This window comes from Panthera onca, chromosome B1 (assembly GCF_046562875.1).
Source record: "Panthera onca isolate mPanOnc1 chromosome B1, mPanOnc1 haplotype 2, whole genome shotgun sequence".
Classification (NCBI taxonomy): Eukaryota; Metazoa; Chordata; class Mammalia; order Carnivora; family Felidae; genus Panthera; species Panthera onca.
In genome coordinates, this window is record NC_138342.1 from 127,865,979 (window position 1) to 127,887,342 (window position 21,364).

The window sequence follows — 21,364 nt, forward strand, 5'->3', positions numbered from 1 at the left end:
TGTTTTTCTAAAGCCATTTCTTTTCTGCAGCTGTGTGCGATTGGTTTTAATGGTAGCTGCTTCCTTTTTTGCCTTCTGTGAATTACAATTTTAAATGGTTACACATTTTTTGTTTTACTGCCTTCAGCATAGTTTCATAAAGATGTTTAAGGCTGTTGGTGAACATTTTCATTTCCCATATGAAAAACCAAGAGCCAATTTGAATATTCCATATTGGCCTTTTATGACCTGTTTTATCTTTTAATATGTAAATGAAAGCATATTCTTTATAAAGACTGGTTTGTTTCCATGAAATTATAATTTTTCTTTTGCCCTCTTAAAATATGAATTCAATAAACAAGATAATATGTGATTGCACTTTTATGTTTTGTCTTGTTCGTGAATGAAACACCTCTCTTTTATTTGGTGACAGCCATTTCCAAAGAAGAACTACCATGTTCAGATCATAACCTGTAACATGAAAAATCCATAGTTGGATTTGAATTATCAATGTTCACAAACTGTTAATAACTGAAAGCCTATCTAGACCTTCCTTAAATTATAACTAAGAAATTAAAACGACTCAATAATTCAGTTTCACTTTCACCATGATGAAAAATGTAACTTCAAACATCACTGCAGAATGTTATTATACATCACTTGTAATAGTTTACTTATAAAATGAGTTGTACTCACTGCCCGGGTTATCTCCAATCCCACTGCTTTTTCCATTCCAGTACCAGAGCAGAAGGGTTGCATCACGTGACCCTGAGAGAATGTAGCAATTTCCCCCGATATAGGACTCAGAACGAGTGAGGCAAGTAACCACATCCCAATGGCCAAATACCACTTGGATCAATTTTCCTGAAATACAAAACAATTTTCTTTAAAGCTGAAATGAAAAAAAATAAGAAAATATTCCAGTGACCATTTAACTTACAAGATAATGAAGTCATATTAACTCAGATTCTGATGATTCAGGATTTATAATAAAATTTGATCTGGTTTAACCTAAAAGTTTTCTCTGAATATTAACAACAAAAAATCAACTGAGCAGTGATAGTAACAGTTTTGAAAGACATATATTAAAACTGTTTTAACAAATAGTATTTGAGGACCATGATGCCATATAGCATTATGTCCATGGCTACCATAAATAATAAATAAATCATGTCTACTGATTAAAACAGACCCAGGAGAATTCAACAATTTCAGCAATTTCTTAAGTTATTCTGTAGGATTCAAAACAAAATAAAACTTAGGTTCCTTTCTTTAAGTACTTTATAACTTAGACTTTACTAATACAAACTTGTCTCTGAATTAGTAAAGAGTTAATGTATTTTTTTTTAAGTGATCTATACAAGGACGACATAAATCACTCTGGAGAGTTTCTGTGTTTTTTTTTTTTTTGCCAAATTAGAATTACATGAACTAAATTTTGGTAAAAAGACTAATATATTATGATTGCAGTTTGAGCCAGGTCATTCCATCTCTGTTTTAATTGTCTGAATGATGAAAATTCCTTGGGGGCTCATGATGAAATTCAGATAATGGCAGTTTATCTAACATTAATGACTGGGGGGTGAAAAGGAGGAACTCTAACTAAACTTACTACAGATCTAGGGTTTCAGACACAGGATGACTTGTTCACTAACAGTGCCAGAAAAAAGAGTAAAGCCCCCACTTTTAGTGCCAGAAAAAAAAGTAAAGTCCCCACTTTTAAAACCTTTGTTTAAAAATTAGGATGGTATTTATAATTCATACATACTGTCTAAAGAATTAAATAGCTATAGTAGCCCTTCCACTCCATCCCTATGGTTTCTAGCTAAAATTTTCCTTTCAAAAACATCCTTACAGAATGTACAGTTGAATGTCAGAGAATATCTGTCTCTAATATTCAGCATAAGTTTTTTTATTTTTGAATAAATGTTTCAGTGGGGTCATATAAATATAATTCAAATATTCAAGAAGAAAGACCACTAAGCTGAAAAAAGACTAATATGTCTTAAAAAGTTTGTGTTTAATTTGTAACACATCATAACCTATTCAAAAGTTTGAGGTCTCAAGTATTGGCATCTAAGTATATTTAACTTTTCAAGATAATCATAAATATAACTAAAAAAGTACTTATGTTAACTTTTTTTAATTCTTCATTTTAATAGGTCTCTTACTTTTTTAAGGTTTTTAATGTTTATTTTGCTTTTGAGAGGTGGGGGGGGGCGGTTGGAGGGGCAGAGAGAGAAAGACACAGAATCTGAAGCAGGCTCCAGGCTCTGAGCTGTCAGCACAGAGTCCAATGCAGGGCTTGAACTCACAAACCATGAGATCATGACCCGAGCCAGAGTCGGACGCTTAACCAACTGAGCCACCCAGGCGCCCCAGTAAGTCTAATACCTGTTAAAAAGGCTGCAAATTTAAAAATAAAATGCTGAAACATAATTTATTTAACTCAGGTATAAGATCAAATACAGTGTTTTCACTCTTGCAGAGAGCCTACTACTAGTAACTTTAAATTCAGATTCATCTCAGGCTCAAATTGCACAATTAATAAAATGCATTTTTTCTCCTGTGAATAGTCTTTAGTTAAAGCTGGTGTTTTAACTGCTAAAGTTAAAAATGTGTACTTCTGAATTTCTTCAACTTTTTAAATGGATATCAAAACATTTCATTTAAAAATTAATTGTATCGACAAAGATCAAGAATTCAAGCCTTCTTAGAATAAAAAAAATGGAAATGAAAAGAGCAAATTAAATATGAAAAGATATAATCATTTCCACATCATTTCCAATTTACATGAAGAACAAAGTGGAGAAGGTTAGTGGTAAACTGGGTGGTGTCAGAGTAAAGGCAGGCCTTACAAAGGGTAAGACAAAGTTAGTCAGCTGAATGCACTCTTAGTACTAATTGGAAAACTGAAGGCAATGTCAGTGAGTTGTAACCACTGAAAACAACTGAACATACTGTGTTGGTTATGTTTTTGATAACAGGATGTACAGTTATTTCTGCCTCAGCCTACACCTAAATGTTGAGAACATGTGAACTACAGGAGTAATTTAAATAGATTATTTAGGGCAGGCCTATTTAAGATGTAATGGCCATCAATCCAGTGGGTTGTAGAAGTGAGGAGGAGTTACTACGATTAACAATCAATGGTACAAGAGGAACACAGGGCACGGGAAATCCAAGTGCTTCCAGGAGCCTTGCAAAAAAGCAGCTATTCTCCTGATAATTTACCTAATTTCCAACTCATGTGAGAACAAAGTGTAAAGATTTCGCTGGACAAGTGGGATAAATTAACTATAGTGGCAGAATCTTCCCAGATCCATTTGTCATCACTCTGTATCTATAATGTCAGTGTTAGAAAAATGTATACTCTGTCACTATGGTTCTTTAATTAAAACTTCCTTGTGTTTTAATTTTGGCCCCCAAAGTTATCACAATTATTTTTTATTCAACCAATATTTGCTGAGTGCTAAGCATTAGGCCTTCTTACATGTATATTGGTGGTAAATAGACATGATGCCTGCCCTTATAATATTTAGTGTTTAGTGGGGCAGACAGACATTAAACACAAACATATGTAATTATGAATAGTGATAAGTATTATAAAAGAAAAAAACAAGGTAGGATCAGTGAGAATAATAAGGTAGAATGAATTTAGATTGGGCATCAAGGAAGATTGAAATGAGGGAGTGATGTGACATTTACATATTTACGTCTAAAGCCTTTCATATTTTAATACCAATTAATTTTATTTTCTACAATTTATACTTTGGACTCAACTCTGGAAAACATTATTTGTTTAAGTTTACTTTTTCCTGTTCTGGCAGCCTTCCTCAGCAATAGTTGTTATTACTATGAGGTTGAGGTTCACTCCTCCTAAATAAATCACAGCATATAAATACCTGCTGCTTTTTGGTAAATTATTTTCTGATAATCTCATAAGTGTTCCTCAACCTTTATTTTTTGTTTCCTTTAATACCAGTCCACCTCTCCACACACTAATATCAAATATTACCACAAGCACTAGAATATCCTTTTTTTGACAGAACAAATTTTCTAGTTAATGTTTTATTTGACAGCTGTGCTACAAATAAAAAAAATTCAAGCTCAGGACTCTACACCACTGAATCTAAAATGTGGCCTGAAAATAATTCCCACTGCCGAGGGAAGGTTTTATTGTTGCCTCTGCTGTTCTGGTTGTGTCCCGAAAACATGATTTATGTTTAAAGAATTTCCCGTTACAACCAGTTTCTCTCCCCCACCCCACCCCACCCTGAATCTAATAACGGAAGGATTTTTTTTTTTGGCTTATGTGTGAAAATATAATTGAATTCAACACTTGTGATAGCTTTGCTATTATATATTATTGATCATATAATTTTCCCCTTGCTTTTCTGGTAAACTTAAAGGAGAAACTATTTAATATCCCTATTGTCATAAAATATATATTTACTCTAACTGAAGTTACTTTAAATAAAACTAGCATCAGAGTTTGTTTGTATAGAAGATATTAAGAAACATACTAGGACTATCATTTCAGGATTTTTTCATAACTTTTCTAGCAAATGTAAATATTTTTATTGTACAAGCTAAGTAAGTACCACTAAAATGAAGCTTAGAATAAATCTACCACTTATGAAAATGTTTTACATACACACACACTCACATATCCAAAAAAAACCCTGTAAAGTGGAAGGTTTTTGGAAAGAAGAGAAGGAATGTTATCTACTTTATCAGGTCTAATGTAACATGGCAGACACAGAGGAACTTAGTGTCATACATTATAGCATTTTCCAAAATTAACCAATATTCATGGGTACGCCTATATGAGATAACATGGTGTAATGATAAAGAATGCTACATCTGAAGTCGGAAGAGCTGGCTCCAATACCAAGTTCAATTACCATTATCTATACAAATTTCAAAAAAGTTACTTAACCTTTCTAAACCTCAGTTTTCATCATCTGAAAAATAAGGATGAAAATACCTGTCTTGTCTCTCACAGGACTGTTATGAGGCTGACACAATATCATGTATATGAAAGAATTTTATAAATTCTAAAGAACTCTGTGTGAATGTAAGAGTTATTTTAAATATTAGTATTAGATAAAAGTGATTATTACAAATTATATTACAAATATTAATAGTCAATGCTTTTGAAAAGTGATATGAAAGGCTAGCAAATTCAAAAATACTCAAATGTCAAAATCAAAGACTGACATAATATATGATTCCACTTACATAACATTCTGGAAAATGCAAAATTACAGAGATAAAGAATAGATCAGTGGTGCAAAGCTGAGGCGGGGGAAGAGGCTGATGGCAAAGGGGAGGCACAGGGAATTTTGGGGGTGACAGAACTGCTCTACATCTTTATTGTGGTGGTTATGTAATTCTATACACTGCTTAAACTTATAGAACTGTAACCCAAAAAGAATTCATTTTATGGTATGTAAATTATAAAATAATTTTTTAAATGTATAAAAAATGATACGCAATCTAAAAGAATGTTGAAGAAAATTTTGTGAGAGGATGTAACAATTTTAATCTGAAAGTTTATGCAAAAGGGGAGCACAATTTGAGGTCAATGATTCTAATAAGGTTGTCATTACCATAATAGTGAAAGAAGAGGTTAAAATTTAAATTCCATTATTAAATCAGAGAAAAGTCACTGTAATAATAAATAATTTTAGGAACACATCAATTCCATTGGATTTTTTAAGAATTCTAGAGGAGTTTTAGGCTCAATAGTAATCAACCTTATAGACCTCAATATGCAGTAAGTGCCTAATTAAAGAAAAAGACTAGAATAATGGTATTTTCTTTCTGGACCTACAGAACATAGGATACACATTTTAAGAAAACTATCATCAGTTCAATAAAAAAATAAGTAAGATCATGGCAAAAACAACTTCTAGGGTCTATTATATGAACAGTATATATTCAACTATTTTTCCTCTACTTTCTCATAGCTATATTACAATACATTCATCAAAATGCATTAGGACAAAATTTTTGAATAACCAACAATTAGTTTTTCAATATATTATACTTACTAAAGCAGAAACTTGGATTCATACATTCTATAAAGATTATAAACAAGACTGAAAAATGATTTACTATAAAACATTTAATTAACTAGAAATTAAAAAGAATTTCCTATTCTCACATGCAAGTAAGATATTTGTACATCCTTGTTTTAGTTGAAATTTCTACTTCCACGGTATTATCAAATTCTGATATATTAATATCTAATTTTAATTCTTTCAAATATTCAACTACATATTTACTATAAATTGATTTCCTCCTATAACAGTTTCTAAAATATTTTATAGAGACTTCTGAATTTCCTACATACAAAAATTTATAGATCTTCCGTAATAATGATGAGTTAAGCTTGGTTTGTCCCTTAGTGAGATACATGCAAATGAATATATACAGTTAAACTTTTATATTTTAATAAGAGCCCCTGTCACATATGAAATCAGTAGTCAGCTAATGTCCTTCATGATGGTGTAGCTTTCAACAATGTTCTATGCAGAATTAAGTGGAGGCAAGATATCTACTACTAAGAAATACAATTAATGAGAAATTCCAGTAAGGAAAAAAAAAGCCCTTTATATAATACAAAAGTGGGAAAATACACCTATAGGTATGTACACCTGCTGTACAATTATGTTACTTACATGCCAGGATACGATTTCAAATGAATCATTCATTCCGTAGGCATGAGGCTTGGAAGACAGACTTACTATAACAAACTGCCTCTTAAAAACATGCTGAAGTTAACTTAATAGTGAACTATATTATAGATTTTTACTTAAACGGGGAAAACAGTGTCTCTTCCTTATGTTACACATTTTAGAATTCTGTAATTTGGGGAAGGAAGAAGATGAGAGAACATTCTAGCCTCTCAATGCTACTTGTAGCTAACTTTAGTTCACTGATGAAAATAAGTTACCTGTGTCTGTAGAGTAGACTCGGAAACTCTTATCCCAGAAGCCACAGATGAGAATATAGCGGTTGTCCGAAGTGATGACAAAGCACTGGGAATGGACTTGAATGCTTTGGTCTAAAAGGTCAGTGATTTGCCTCCTGTGCATTCCTGTATTGCTGGCTGTGACAACAGAGGAAGAGACAAAAAATCCTACTAAACCCACACATGTACAAAAATCCTAGGGTCTGTGATACTGGTGGGTTGGGTTGAGGGAGAAGCATTCCAGGACAAGAATATTTGACCTTTAATTTAAAGTTTTAAACATAAACATAACAATATTTGAAAAAAAATAAAACAGGAAAATATATCCAGTTGTTGGAAGAATGTGGGTAGCTAAATTCAATGTCTCAAAAAGAAATTTTGCCTAGAGGGAAAAATAATAACATACTACAATTTCAAAATAGCATACAATTCTCAGAACATGCTTTCTAGCTCTTGGACAAGACCAAACTAGATTACAGTCTCCAGATTGCACCACAGTTAGGTTTGTGTTTCTGACAATCTCATTACGTCCATTGTCATGAGAATGGATTCATGTTGTGACAATCTATTACCTTTTAACTTTTTGTCACAAGAAAGCAATATTAGAATTTAAATGTCATATATTTGAAATATTGTAACATCTTGGAGTACTTTGGCTTTAACAGGTCTTTAATTTGACTAGATGTGAACTCCTTCCCCTGTTTACAGCTGTACTTGCATGTAAGGAAAGGGTAGAATGACTATTTATTAAAGATACTTGTAATTGAAAAAGTCAAAGCACAGCACACTGCCACTTTCTTACTCCTTATGTAAGCAATAAAACAAGACAGTCTGGCAGTGTGTTTTCAAAGTGCTACAGAGCACCTGATATGGGGTTTGTCACCAGGCAGAAGGTCAGACACAGAGCAACATCAAGCACATAGGAAGAGTAATAATCCTCTAGAAATATACTACCAAGCATGCCATTATCAGAAAAGGAATTTTCACTGAGATGCCTTTCTTGGCACCATGAGGCCAACCAAATAGAAAGCTTTGTTCCCAGTGACCTCAGGGTTATTTCACCACCAACCTTCCAATACAAATAATAGTTTTTATAATAATAAAGAAATGTGATTGTACCAGAAATCATAACAAGATAAATTTCTGCATCTGATCATTACATTCTTTGCATCATAGTCTTCAGTTTGGTTTTTTTTTTGGGTGGGCGGGGGAAACCCCAACCTATAAGTGCACTGATAAAAATAAAAAATAGAAAAATATTCATTGCATGTAATAACTAAGTTAATGTGGCCAATCTAAGAGAAGGCTCAGAAAGTAATGCTTGAAGAAAAAAAGTATTCAAAATACTTTCCAGTGCTGTATTAAGAACCACTGGGGATACAGAGAAATCAACTATTCCCTGCCCTCATGGCAAACATGACCTAGCAAACATATGCATAGACATAGTAGAATATTCTGCTAGTGTCTGTCTATACAACTTAACCAAGGAAGATTATTAGATAACTATTTGATAATAGGCTTCATATTACTTTTGGGGGATTAATGAACTAGAAAGTGATAGCAGCAGTAAAAAGGGCAGAATCCTATTTGGGGATCATTCTTTTGCCACCTCCTTCCCACACAAAGGGAAGCTGCTGGCAAATAAGAAAAGCTTTTATAAGTACCATAGTACATTACAGAGAGACAATAGTATCCCACTGCAGTGAAGCTGTATGGTACAACTTAGATTTTTTTATTCCAAGAAACCTAGCAATTTAAGACAAGGCACGTAATACTTTCCATACTGGTTACTACAGTACTTCATTCCACATGAAAACTGTAAAAATGTTTATTTGTTACCATTTATATGACTTTTGCTTCTAGGATATAAACTTTCACTGGTCTTTTTTTGGGGGGGGGGGCATGATTTCTGGTGGGGGGGGAGGATCTCGCTTCACAGATTTGGGTATGTGCATAAATTTTAATTGAGAGACCACAAAGTACCCATGAGTACAGGCTGATGCCCCTTCAGCATTCAGATGAACTATTTTCCAAGTAAGTGCTTACCTATAATTTAATATTGCAACATCCATCCATCCATCCAATCTATTTAATCTATCTATCTCACAACTGCCTTCCTTTATCTCATTGTCTCCCAAGATTCAGTACTGAAGGTGTTTTTATTTAATGAAGATTAGGTGTATTTGTCCAGATAAGCATTCTTCAAACTGGGGCATGCACACTCCTGGCAGGAGGGTGGTATAAGATTTCCCAAAGGATAAACAAGCACAGATGGTTTTAAGGGAATCAATTTCTAGTTCCTCAACTTTTATATGTTCTCTTCCCTGAAACAGCTTTGGCTGAGAACTCTCCTGTGAGTTTTCTTCTCTTGTGACCCTTTCTGCATGCTCTTCTTCTACTAAATAAAACAAAGGCATATTTCTTTTATATCCAGGATCTTACTATAACGCTTTATCTGAGGGTATGAAAATCTCTTGAGTTGCAAATAAAGGGACAATTCAAAATACTGACGTGAGGCTGAAAAGTGAATGCCAAAGTATCAAATCATTCTGTAGGGCCGGTGGTTTCCAATTCATCGCTTTCAATAAAATGGAAGGAGGATCTAATCATGATGTCAATTGATAGATCGTTAAAAATAAATTTCAATGATAGATTTTTAAAATGATCACTTAATGACAGACCATGAAAATAATTCTTAGTAACAGATTACAATATAAATTTTGTCACATAACTCAGAGTTCAAAGATTTCAGAGACACTGTAAAAACAAAATTCTTTCCTTTCCCATCTATTTTCTCACGTAGGTAACGTTCCTCAGAGCTTCCACCTACTAAAAACAAAAAAAAAAAAAAATAGAAAAAAAAAGAGGATAGAACCATTGACAAATCCTGTCTCATTCAACAACAAATAATGCTCACTCAAATACATGAGCAAATGGGGAATGGAGGGGCGGGGGGGAGGAGAAAGCCCTACCCATTTCATTAAAGATGTATTTCTAATAAATGTTTCTTTTTTATGTTTAATAATGTTTATTAAAAATTATAATTTTAATAAGTGTGTATAATAATATTTGTAATGATAACTCAGTGTACATTAATTTCTTACAAAACTGAGCCTTGCGGTCATAGGAAATTTTAACAATTAACTTACATACATATGTTTAATTTTCTATATATTTTTATTGCTGAAAAGTATTTGCAATAAAGTAACTTTCTGAAAAGTTAAAATTGTGTAGAAGAAGTGGAATTAAAATATAAATTTAAGATGAAAAAAGGATAATACAGTATTTTCAACTGTTAATAGCTTTTTTACGCATTTTTTAAAAACAGAAAATGTTGACTATTAATTCACTTTTATATTTAAATTCCATTGGATAGATTTAAAATTTTATATATTATATATAATACATAATATATATATATTTACTTATATACATAATGTATGTATACATAATACATAATACATAATACATAATACATAAATATATATACATATATTTGCAACTATCGAAATTTGTGCTGAAAACTTTCACATGCTACATTTAAAATATGTGGGAAGGTACATGGTTTTAAACAATTATTTTAGGGGATATATATAGGAGCAAACAGTTAGATGACCAATGATCTACAGTAGAGAAGAAAACTATGGCCTGTGTCTGGTTTTATATATAAAGTTTTATTGGAACACAGAAATGCTCATTTGTTTACATATATTGTCTTTGGTGGTTTTTGTGCTATAACAGAACTAAGCTGTATGAGACCTTATGGTCTACAAAGCCTGAAGTATTTACTATCTGGCCCTTTATCAAATAAGTTTACCCATGCCTAAAGAATAACAGTTGCTGAATTCATTTAATTAGATTTGCTTATAGGATATTCACTGTCAAGTTTTAAGGCAAAGAATTATTCTATACGTAATAAATAATGCTTGTAAAGGACTTATCAAATGGACTTTATTTTCCTGACTTTTAAAACTTTACCCAAGTGAACATTTTATTTTTTAATATATGGCAAATCATATGTACTCAAAGCAAAAGATTATTTAGGAATCAGAGTAGTATTTATCCTTCACATGGATAATTACTTCTTAACATTTCCGCTTCTATGTGGGGGAATGCCAAATGAATTAGTTTTGAGCTTAAGGTTAGTTGAGTTCATCTTGATAGTTCATTTGCAAGTGGTAGCCGCGTAGCTCTCTACTGAAACAGTAGTTTTAAAGACAAAAAAAAAGGTGACATACATATAGGCAAGACCTTGGATTTTAAAAGAATAAATCAGCGTTTTCATCTGCTTTATGTGAAAACTTAAAAACTTTAACAAATTTATGTGCCAGGGAAACTTAACAAAATTATAAGCTAAACATCCACAATGGTAGCACACCCCCAATAACTAGGCAATTAAGTATTTTATTCTAAAAGTGATTGAAATAGCATCTTTAATAAGACATGTTAATAATGTTACTCTCAGTAAAGCCACGTATGAAATTCCCACCCATAAGAATGAAAAATGCTAAACTAGAGATTTTGCCTAACTGACTCAAAAGGCACAGAAGCAATTAAATATTCTAAGTCATCTGCTGCAGATGCTCATTTCATCCCAATGGCTCTTTCTGGTCTCCTCCCTTTTCTTTTTTTCCCCCTTGAACAAATTTAACCTCCAATGGCAATTTATTGGGCTGTAGGGCCATAGGAAAATGAATACAAATATCTTAACACTGCCATTGGCTGGGCAATATATTTCAACTTTGAAACTGCTCTGCAATTGCACATTAATCCCCTCACACTGAACAGAGGGTCCAGGAAGAAAGGATTGATCTCCTTTAATGATGAAACCCTGGCACTACAGTTTTATTTTTCACAACACAGTGCTGCTAAGAACCCCACTGTTATTATGAAAATTTCCCTAGCAAAGGAGCTCCATCACATTACCGGTGCACCAATTCATCATAACGTGCCTCGCTCCTGCTCATCAACAAGTCTGAGTGATGAAAAGATCCAATATTATCCTGACAGTACTTCATGCGCATTCTCAATCACACATTATTACAGCATCCATATTAATTTTCAGTGACACGCGTCCTAGGCCTGTTCAAATTAGGCAAACCAACGAGGGGGAGTTGATGAAATACCAGCATAGCCACAGCTCATTGCATTCCAATTTGCATGCAAATGGTTTATCAGGAAAATTCCATTCCCAGCAACCAGCAAGTGAAAAACAACTGTAATCTACACTTCAGGGCCACCATACAGAGCTTAATGAATCGCAAAGAGAGAAAGAAGTGACAGACCTATGAGAGGATCGATTTCCACTGGCAGCTGGTATGGCTGGTCTTGTACTGCACCTTGATGAGCTGGAATTCACAAAAGATTAAAAAAAAAGCATTATTTTTCATATACTAACCTACATAAAAATGCATAAGTCAAATCTTATGTAGAACTGTTTCCAACCTCTAAATCTCTCATACACTTTTGTGAAATTTAAGGGAAAAAAATCCAGGTGCTTTCATGGCTAGCTTATTAAACATTTATTTTAGATTAGTGCTGTTCTGAACATGTGCCATCAGCAGTGGCTCCAGTCCTGGGCCATAAGCTATAGCAGATGCTTGACTGGCAACCTCTGATGCTGCAACAAAACAAAATTAAGTGGTAAAGCGCGCTGAAAACAAAATGTGACAACCATCTGCTGACTGTAGCAAATACTATTTTTTTGTTACTTCTTAAAAAGGCAGTTTTGAATGCTGCAGCACAAAGGATCCACAAAAACGTCAATTTATGATGGAGAAAGGGAAAGCTCTAAGTCAGGGAACATTTAATGTTTCATCCATCACTTAAAACCAATCAATTGAAAGTTTGAATAAAAATAAAGAAATCTATCCACAGATAAATGTTTTAGTTAAATGCATTTGGCTGAAATACTTTCTTAAAGACTGGATTGAGGTTTTTAAGAAAAGTTTTATTAATATTTAATATTTCCATGGTTTCAATTTAAAAATACTCTGAGAAACAAATGAATAACAAAAATCAATCCATGCTAAGAATAGTTTGTTCAATTCTCAAAATGGTTCTGAAGATTCCTGCATACTTATTTTGTAATTGAGAAGAGATTTTGTGGGCTGTTTCCCTGTGAAAGGTAAGACTTAAGGTAAAGAGGAAGTGTGCTAGGAAGCAGGAGCCACTGCTGGCTATTTATGGAGACTTAGGCAAATAGCAACTTGAAACTGAAGGGTTTGGAAGAGATGATCTTTTCAGCTTTATAATTCTGATAGTTAAATCCTGGGCCCCTGTCCAAATTATTTTCCCCAAATGACTCAGTCATTCATTGGGGTCAGTATCTCCCTTTTATAGACTCATCAGCATTTAAACTACTGTTTAGTTGGTATTAGAACTTTGCTTAACACCATCATCACTTAGGAAATCTTTCTGACTGTCCTTGAGGGGCTGAAAAGAAAAATGGGGTACATTCCAATGAGTTCATCAGATTATTTTAAAACTTATTAAAACATCATTTCCCCTGTTAGCAAATACCAACTTTTCAAGGCGGTTTCGAAGATCATTAATACTGATAAAATATCTGGGTAAGTATAATATTAGCATTAAAAATAATTATATTTGAGTATGTATAAGAAATTAAGGTAGCTGAAGAAAGGAAGCTGTATAACTCAGTCTTTTTTTACTAAAGGTATCATCTTTGCTGATTACTGGCTCTGCCAGCAAAGAGATCACAGGACACATATAGGGAATGTTCAGGGAAAATGCACCAGAGCCTCTGATTTACCCAACAGTGCCATTTACTTCCAGTGATACCAGTGCTGATCAACACTAATACCTTGATCATTTTTCTCTACTTCTCTGAGAATCTGGGATCTCAGAAACATTAAAAGACACACTATCAGTGAAAGAGGTTTAGGAGGTTAACTATCTTTGGTCGGGCCTCAAAGACAGTTGCCTGTGTGACCTTGGGCAAGTTTATATAGCCTCTGTGTTTCAGTTTCCTAATCTGTAAAATGGGTTAGACTGAACAATATGAAATTAATAACACCTCACATTTTGACTTGTAAAGACGGTGATTTCATGGGTCAACCTAAATGTGGAACCTACATCCCAAGGGATTGAGGGGATTCAGTGAGTTAATATGTGTAAAGAGATTAAAACAGTATCCAGAACCTAGAAAATGCTCTTTAAATGTTAGCAGCTATTCTTTCATTCCCCGCTCCCCACCCCCCACAGTTCCTATAAGGCCCTATGAATGAGAAAGAAAAATAAAGATGATTGTTTTCTTTTTAAATGAGGACACAGACACTGCTGAAAGAAATGATAGGAGCTAGCTGTCTAGTGAACAAACTATGGAAATCATAGATTCTCAGAAAAGAACAAGAATCTAAATTTAAAAATAACAGCATAACATGAATTTGATTTTCATTGAAGAAAAACTGTTAAGGATTTCTGACATTCTTCTGCCTGACATTTGTTTTAAATCAAGGTATATCAAGGCAAGGTAAAGGTAGAACAAGATAGAATGAAAAATCAGATTTATATAAACATACTTGGAATGAGACATAGATTTAATAAAATGGATGCTTAACATTTTTAGGTACAGGTGTAAGCTCAGAATTGGAGATCATATTGTAGAAGGATAACTACCTGTGTATTCCCATATATATTTATCTGGTTAGGAGCTGCTCTGTCATAGTGTAAAGCCAGAGGGTGGGGACAAAACCCATTAGTGACACAAGATACAGACACAAAGGAGGCTCACTGGAGAGAATTACAGGCAAAGAATTGGCAAAACATATGCTGTCCCCCAAGTTCTTATCTTACAGAATGGTGAGCTTGGGATGGGAACAGTTGGGTGTACCCTAAGTGGCACTCCAGCAGAGAGATGCTGCCCCTAAATCAGTTTACATATCTATAGAAAAAGTGGAAGTAGGGAAAAGAACACCTGACAGCCAGCTACTAAGGCAAGCAAGCTTTCCAGTCCAGGAAATGGGCCTGCTCAAAATGGGAGTGCCAGGAGCTCGTCATCAGTGCTTTTGGAGTGTACCTAACAACCTGAGTTATCAGTTGGAGACCTAGTAGCCCTTTGGTTGAGCCAGTTCCTGCCGAGTTCATTCTTTGCGAGGCTCAAGTCAGCAGCAGAGAGCAGCCAGGGCTTTCCAGCAATTGAAAAGGTTTTTCTCCTCACATATGCTGTCACTCTGTTTAGACTGAAGAAGTTCTCAGAGCTGCCACACACAGCCACTCAGGATAAGCATCCTTTGTGCTGGCCCTGACACCACACGCACTGGTGCTTTTGCCAAGCTAAGAGTAACTGCACCCAGCGTAGGTAATCCTCTAGTGTGGTCGACAGAACCCACCACCAGCATGTTTTTCCTCTAACAAATGCTTTTGAGAGAATACAAAAATCACATTTGTTAAATTATAATCTTTAGTCCCAAAATATAAGTATGTCATCTACATACACATTTATCACTATAAGACAAGTTCACTTGAAGAAAAAGGAATAAAAGGACCTAATAATGGAGACAATTATATATACCTCGATTTTTACCTTTTCTACTTTTCCTGAAATCTATTCTCTAATCAAATACTGGCATTCATTTCCTTTCTAATAGCCAGGCAATGGCCATATTTAATAAATTCTGATACCAACCGCAGATTCTTCATGATAAGTACCTTATTGAGCATAGTCAGTGCACCAAGTTTTTGTTTGAATGTCAATTCAATTCTGTTCCATTCTAAAAGCTTTTGCATTTAATTTGGCATGAGGCCCTGTTCAAGAATTTATATTTTTGCAACCAGCTCAGGTTTTATAATGAGCAGTACTTTATGCACACTTTACAGATTTAATGACAAGTTAACAGACTATTAAAATCTATCTTTTACATTTTCCCACCTAAAACAATGGCTTGGAAAAAAAGCCTATAATTGTCAGGACTTTAGAAGATTTTCCTTCTTAAAATTAGAATTTCTAACTAGTTGCCAAAAAGAACAGTGCTAAATCCAGATCCCAACATTCCTGTTCTAATGAGAGGTAATAAATCATAGAGGGGTGATCATAAAATTTGAGTCAGAAAACTTGGGTTCAAACATGGCTCTGCCACTGACTGGCCATATGTGATACTGAACAAGGCAAGCTCCCTGGGACTCAGTATCTTCATTGGTAAAACATGGGGCTGGATTAGATGTACTCTCAGGTCTCCTCAAACACTGGTTTATGTTTCTAAGGGTTATTTCAGTATCTTGCTGTTAGTTACCCCGACTATTCAACATATAATGGAAAAACAGAATGTACTTATGGGTTTGTAGTACTTTGGCTGTGTAACTTAAGTGTTCTTTTTTTCTGTCATCCATGATAAATAATATGATGTTATACACAAAAGGCACATAAACAGGCAATCAAAAGTGTTTATTGAGTAAACTAATAAGTGGAAAAAAGGAGAACACCTGATAAATAAATATAAACTGCATATGGACACAATATAGAATATCATTATATTAAGATATTAGAAATAATATTTACCTACAAGGAATAAAGACAAACCACCACATGCCAAAGAATAGGTGATGCTTTAACATTTGTATTATATACCGCAGAGGGGACTTCTTTAAGCCTTTCAAACTAGTAAATATTTTGATTCAGACTAATGCTGGGAAATTGAAAAGCTCAAATGTTGAGATATTTACGTGCATATTATAATATCTTTATACAGTGTGCAGCAGTTACTATGCATTACAATGATACTTCTTTACTTACCAGGAAGGTTGTGCCACTTGTTCACCGCAAATAGCCTGTTAGCAGTGACTGTGATCACAGCAGGAGTCGCCAGACCAGGCTGGGTGTTAGCTGCCACATGAGTGACAGGGGAGTTGGAGGGAAACTTTAGGACCATGATAACATCCTGCTGGGCTTGGTCTGTGAACATCAATGGACTCTGCAGGAGGAGATACTGTTGAGTGGGCATGACAAGACCCAAATATACAAGAAGGAAAAGACAAAGAAAGACAAGAAAGAAAGAGGGTGCAGGAAAAGAAGAGGAAAGACCATGTTAACACAGGTTGCAGCTGAGAGCATGGTGAGCAGAAAGGTTTATAGAAACAGCAGTTAGGATTGGCTTGTTTTTCATGTATGTCATTAGTTGAATGTTTTAGTGACTGAAGTAGAATACCTTAACAGAAACCTTTTAAAAATCCATAAATTTTATTAGCTCCCTTCCCTACCCCGCTCCCATGAAGAACTAAAGAAATGGTTTTATTTAGATTCTAAATAGGCAAAGTATTGGGGATTGCATTAAACCATTCCAATTGCTATAGTGTGTCAAGTACAAAAAAAAAAACCAAAAAAACAGAATGAGGATAGGTAACAGGTACAAAAGCAAGGCAAGGTAATTTCCAAAGATCGTCAAAAGTTGTGTTGAGGTAGCATGAACATTTTTGACAACTAAATAAAGAGATAATTAAAACATATATTTATAAACAACAATTATACACATATATGTATTATTACAGTAGAGAAATAACTTATGAATATAATATACAAACTTAATTATAAAGGTGTTTCAAAGCAATGCATAATTAAATGCACTTGTAAAAACAATATATTTATATAGTGTACCAAGTCATAAACACTGCCCTATTATAATGGAAATGCTACTGTTTTCTGCTATCACTAAGGATAAAGAGAAATAACTAGATGCCCCTCCTCTCCCTTGGTAAAAAAACAAAACAAAACAAAACAAAAAACAAAACAAACCTAAAGCTCAAGACTTCTGATTTCTCCTTTCCAAAGCAGCAAGTAATTGAAAATGTTAAACAAAAATCACTGTCTGTTCTAATAACTAGCAACAAAATAAATCTTGAAAACTACTAAGGATTTAGAACATTCCTACAACTCATATGTCATAATCCAAGACATATATAACAGCACTCTGATTTACTGGCTTTATTTATATGTTGTGGTGGTATGCTATCACACAGTAATTGCACTGTACGTTTTCAGCAACCCTCTTCTACCATGTCTATTTTCTAATAGCTGATTAGTATCATTCACAATTGAAACACTTTGATGAAGTGCTTCTGGCTGCTTTCCTACTGCCATATTTCAAAACACCAGGTATATGTAAATGTGTAGGCACATATATTTAACACATATTTATTCAGAACTGCTAATAAAAAATTAAATACATTTGCATTTTTATTATCAGTCCTTTTAAAAAAGTTATTAAGAGTACTTAGAAAAACATATTGCACTAAGAATTCCTATTTGCACTCTTTGCATAAAGGTGTAAATAAAGGCAACTAATAAGCTACCCAGACACCCTTCTGAGCAAGTGGCTAAAAGCCAATCAATATTATGAGTTAATCCTCCCTGGATGCTCATTCAATTAAAGGTGTCAGTAATGCCTCATCTGATGTGGCCTCAATTAAATCCAACTATCTGATGGTGTGAAAACACAGGGGGATACAGCAACAGCAGCAAAACCAGACAAATAGGCAGCCTTCGTGTGCCTGCTAATTACTACACCTGGTGTATATTATGGCTCATGCACTTAACGCAGCACGAGGTGGCTTTAATTTCTGCTTTATTCCTGTGTGTGTGTATGTGTGTGTGTGATGGGGTGCACTGACAGTTGATGGTGGGGGGATTCATCTGAATGGCAGTAAAAACAATAAACATTTGGGCCTCTAATTTTTAAAATCTCTATATCAATTAGTATTTTTTGTCATACAAAGAACCTTTTATATAGTTTTTAAGGAACTCTGTGAAATTGGGTAAAAATGAGAAACAATGAGCAACAACAAATACAATACCCTACAAGCTAGTTTTAAAGAAGTCTGGGAAAAGGAAATGAACATCATTTTGGAGTACCAAGCCTTATTTTTCAGTTATGTAGTTTTTTTAAAAAAATAATATTTACTAAAGTTAATTTATAAACTCTGAGAAAGTCAGGGTATAACATACATCATAAAGTCTCACTGAAAGGAAGTTGACAGTTATTTTTGAGCTTAACAGTTCATATTGTAAATACAATTAAACTGAAATTGAATAATTCCAATGTTTATGCCCTAAAAAAAAAAACAGAAAAATCTCTAATGTGTTAGGAGAGGGTCTTGTTTACACAGTGACTCTAGTGGGCCAACTTTTAGCCACATGACAAGGACAAGCTACTTTCCACAGAAAGCCGCAGACATCATATCCCGAACTGTGCACTACATTCTTACAACAAGCTGTCCCTCCAGTCTGTTCTACATACTCCATATTGACTAGTGCTCCCAGTGCAGACAAGGAGGAGGAAACTCTTGGGAGTTCCATCATATCCTTGGTTGGTTAAGTATGGAATAAGGAGGACTAGGAATAAGAGAAAGCACATTCCAGCATACTGGGCTAGTCTGCAGTGATGGCAACAGCTATAGATGAGGACAGTTGGTAAAACAGGGATCAGAGAAACAATCCTTCATCTAATCAATCCCGGGAGCCTCCGGGAGTCAAGTCTGAGGCAGAAGTAGGAAAATGCTCGCCAAATTTCATTCAGATTTCCCAGATTAAGTATGCACTTGTTGACGACTCTGGTTTCTTTCCAACACACCTTTGTTTCCCACCCACATATGTGTAAGATGAAAAGCACAATTTGTACAAGTCTGGAAAGGAGTTCAGGGATTCAATTCAGAGGATACAGATAATGGGAAAGACTGTACCCAATCCTATATGAGCATGTGCCTTCCTACCCTAGAAAGCTGGTCTGCCGCAATGAATCCTTTTGCCATGTGAGAGAGGCTTGGAAGTAGGAGCTCCTTCCTTGCCCCGGTGACCAAATCTGTGCAGAGACCCAGGTAGAAAGTCACTGGAGCAGTGGAGGTGTTTCCATTAGCCAGCATCATGATATCCTGAGTCTCACTGACAAGCTATTACTAAAACTAATTCTAAACCACAAACATAAATCATTATTACTATTTTTATGGCATTATTTTCCACTGTTCTTGCTAAATGTTTGCTCTTTGTATAATCTTCTGCTTACTGGTTACCCCTTAAGTTACCTTGAATCTGATTTCACCTATTTAAAAACACTTAGGGGAAAACATGATGCAAATAATTTCTTTTTAATTTTTTTAAAGTTTATTTATTTTGAAAGAGAGATCAAGTGGGGTAGGGGCAGAGAGGAAGAGGAGAGAGAATCCCAAGCAAACTCTATACTACAGGCACAGGGCCTGATACAGGGCTCAAACTCATGAACTGCGAGATCATGACCTGAGCTGAAACCAAAAGTCGGATGCCTAACCGACTGAGCCACCCAGGCACCCCATGATGCAAGTAATTTTTAAAATGCTTATAGTTTATTGTGATGGCCAATTCACACCTAGAGAAAGAAGGGGAGAAAGGTTTGGAAGGAGAAAGATGACATAGAGGGCGAAAAGGAAAAATACACAAGGAAGATGGTGAGATGGAAAGAGAAAGAAAAAAAAACAAACAGCCAGAAGTGAAAGGGCCACATCTCTATCTCTTGCTCTCTTTGCTGCAACTGTCTCCTTCCGAGTATTGGTCAAAATTCTACCATCTCCAGCTCCTGATTCTGGGCTGGACCAATAAAGTGTGGTGTAAATGATGTGTGAGAGCAAGCTTCAAGAAGTCTTGCAGAAGTGTTCTCTTGGAACACTGTTCCTACTGTGGAAGTGGCTTGGGCTAACTTCCTTGATGATGAAAGACCACATGGAAACAGAAGTCTGGCCACCTCAGCCCACCCCGCAGCAGTGCATGAGGGAGCCAAGGTGAGAAAAGCAGAAGTGCCTGCCTAACCCTCAGAATCACGAGAAATATAAATCACTGCATTAAGCTTTGGGTGGTATGTATATCAAACCATCTTTTCTTCTCTCTGCGATCCATTATCCTTAGTAACAATATCCTATGTACTAGGATTAGTTATAAAATTCCCAAACTGAAAAACATATTGGGATGTAAAGAACAAACACATTAGCAAAACTAATCTAGAAACTCATAGGATCAAATCAGAAAACTCATCAATCCGATGTCCGGAGCCATTATCCTGCAGTGAGGATATGTGACAATGGTAAGTCTTTTAATTCTTCAATGCAAAACATGAGCTGATGAGATAGGAGAGCACTGGAGCAATGTTTACGTTCCCAAAGACTCCAGAACAGCATGTACTAATATTTGCTGGTTGTTAGTAGGTCGACATCACATAAAAAGAACAGGCTCAGATGTGGTAGGGAATCTCAAGTACAACAAAACACTGTTATGAATGTCAAGCATGGTCTCAGAGGCAAGAAATGAAAAGAGTGTAAGCAGCACTTACCACTTGCATAGCAGAACCTCTGGGAGGATGGGGCTCTATGAGTAGTTGAGAAGGTGTCTGTCCAAAACTTCGGATTTGAGCTTCAACAGCCTGAAAACGG

The 21,364-nt window shown here is 34.8% G+C and overlaps 1 protein-coding gene across 8 annotated transcripts in view; it reads right to left on the reverse strand.

Annotated features, from left to right (window-relative positions):
• The window catches only part of LRBA (LPS responsive beige-like anchor protein), a 779,818-nt gene that overhangs the window by 29,173 nt on the left and 729,281 nt on the right, over nt 1–21,364 (reverse strand). For 6 of the 8 annotated variants that reach the window (XM_060655634.3, XM_060655638.3, XM_060655636.3 and 3 more), the window contains 5 exons: nt 21,265–21,354; nt 16,713–16,905; nt 12,247–12,309; nt 6,944–7,099; nt 676–843 (listed from right to left, as the gene is read on the reverse strand). In XM_060655634.3, the coding sequence (XP_060511617.2) occupies nt 676–843; nt 6,944–7,099; nt 12,247–12,309; nt 16,713–16,905; nt 21,265–21,354 (670 nt within the window). The remainder of the gene's footprint in view (nt 1–675; nt 844–6,943; nt 7,100–12,246; nt 12,310–16,712; nt 16,906–21,264; nt 21,355–21,364) is intronic. The other 2 variants (XM_060655639.3, XM_060655637.3) reach the window with 1 other exon arrangement.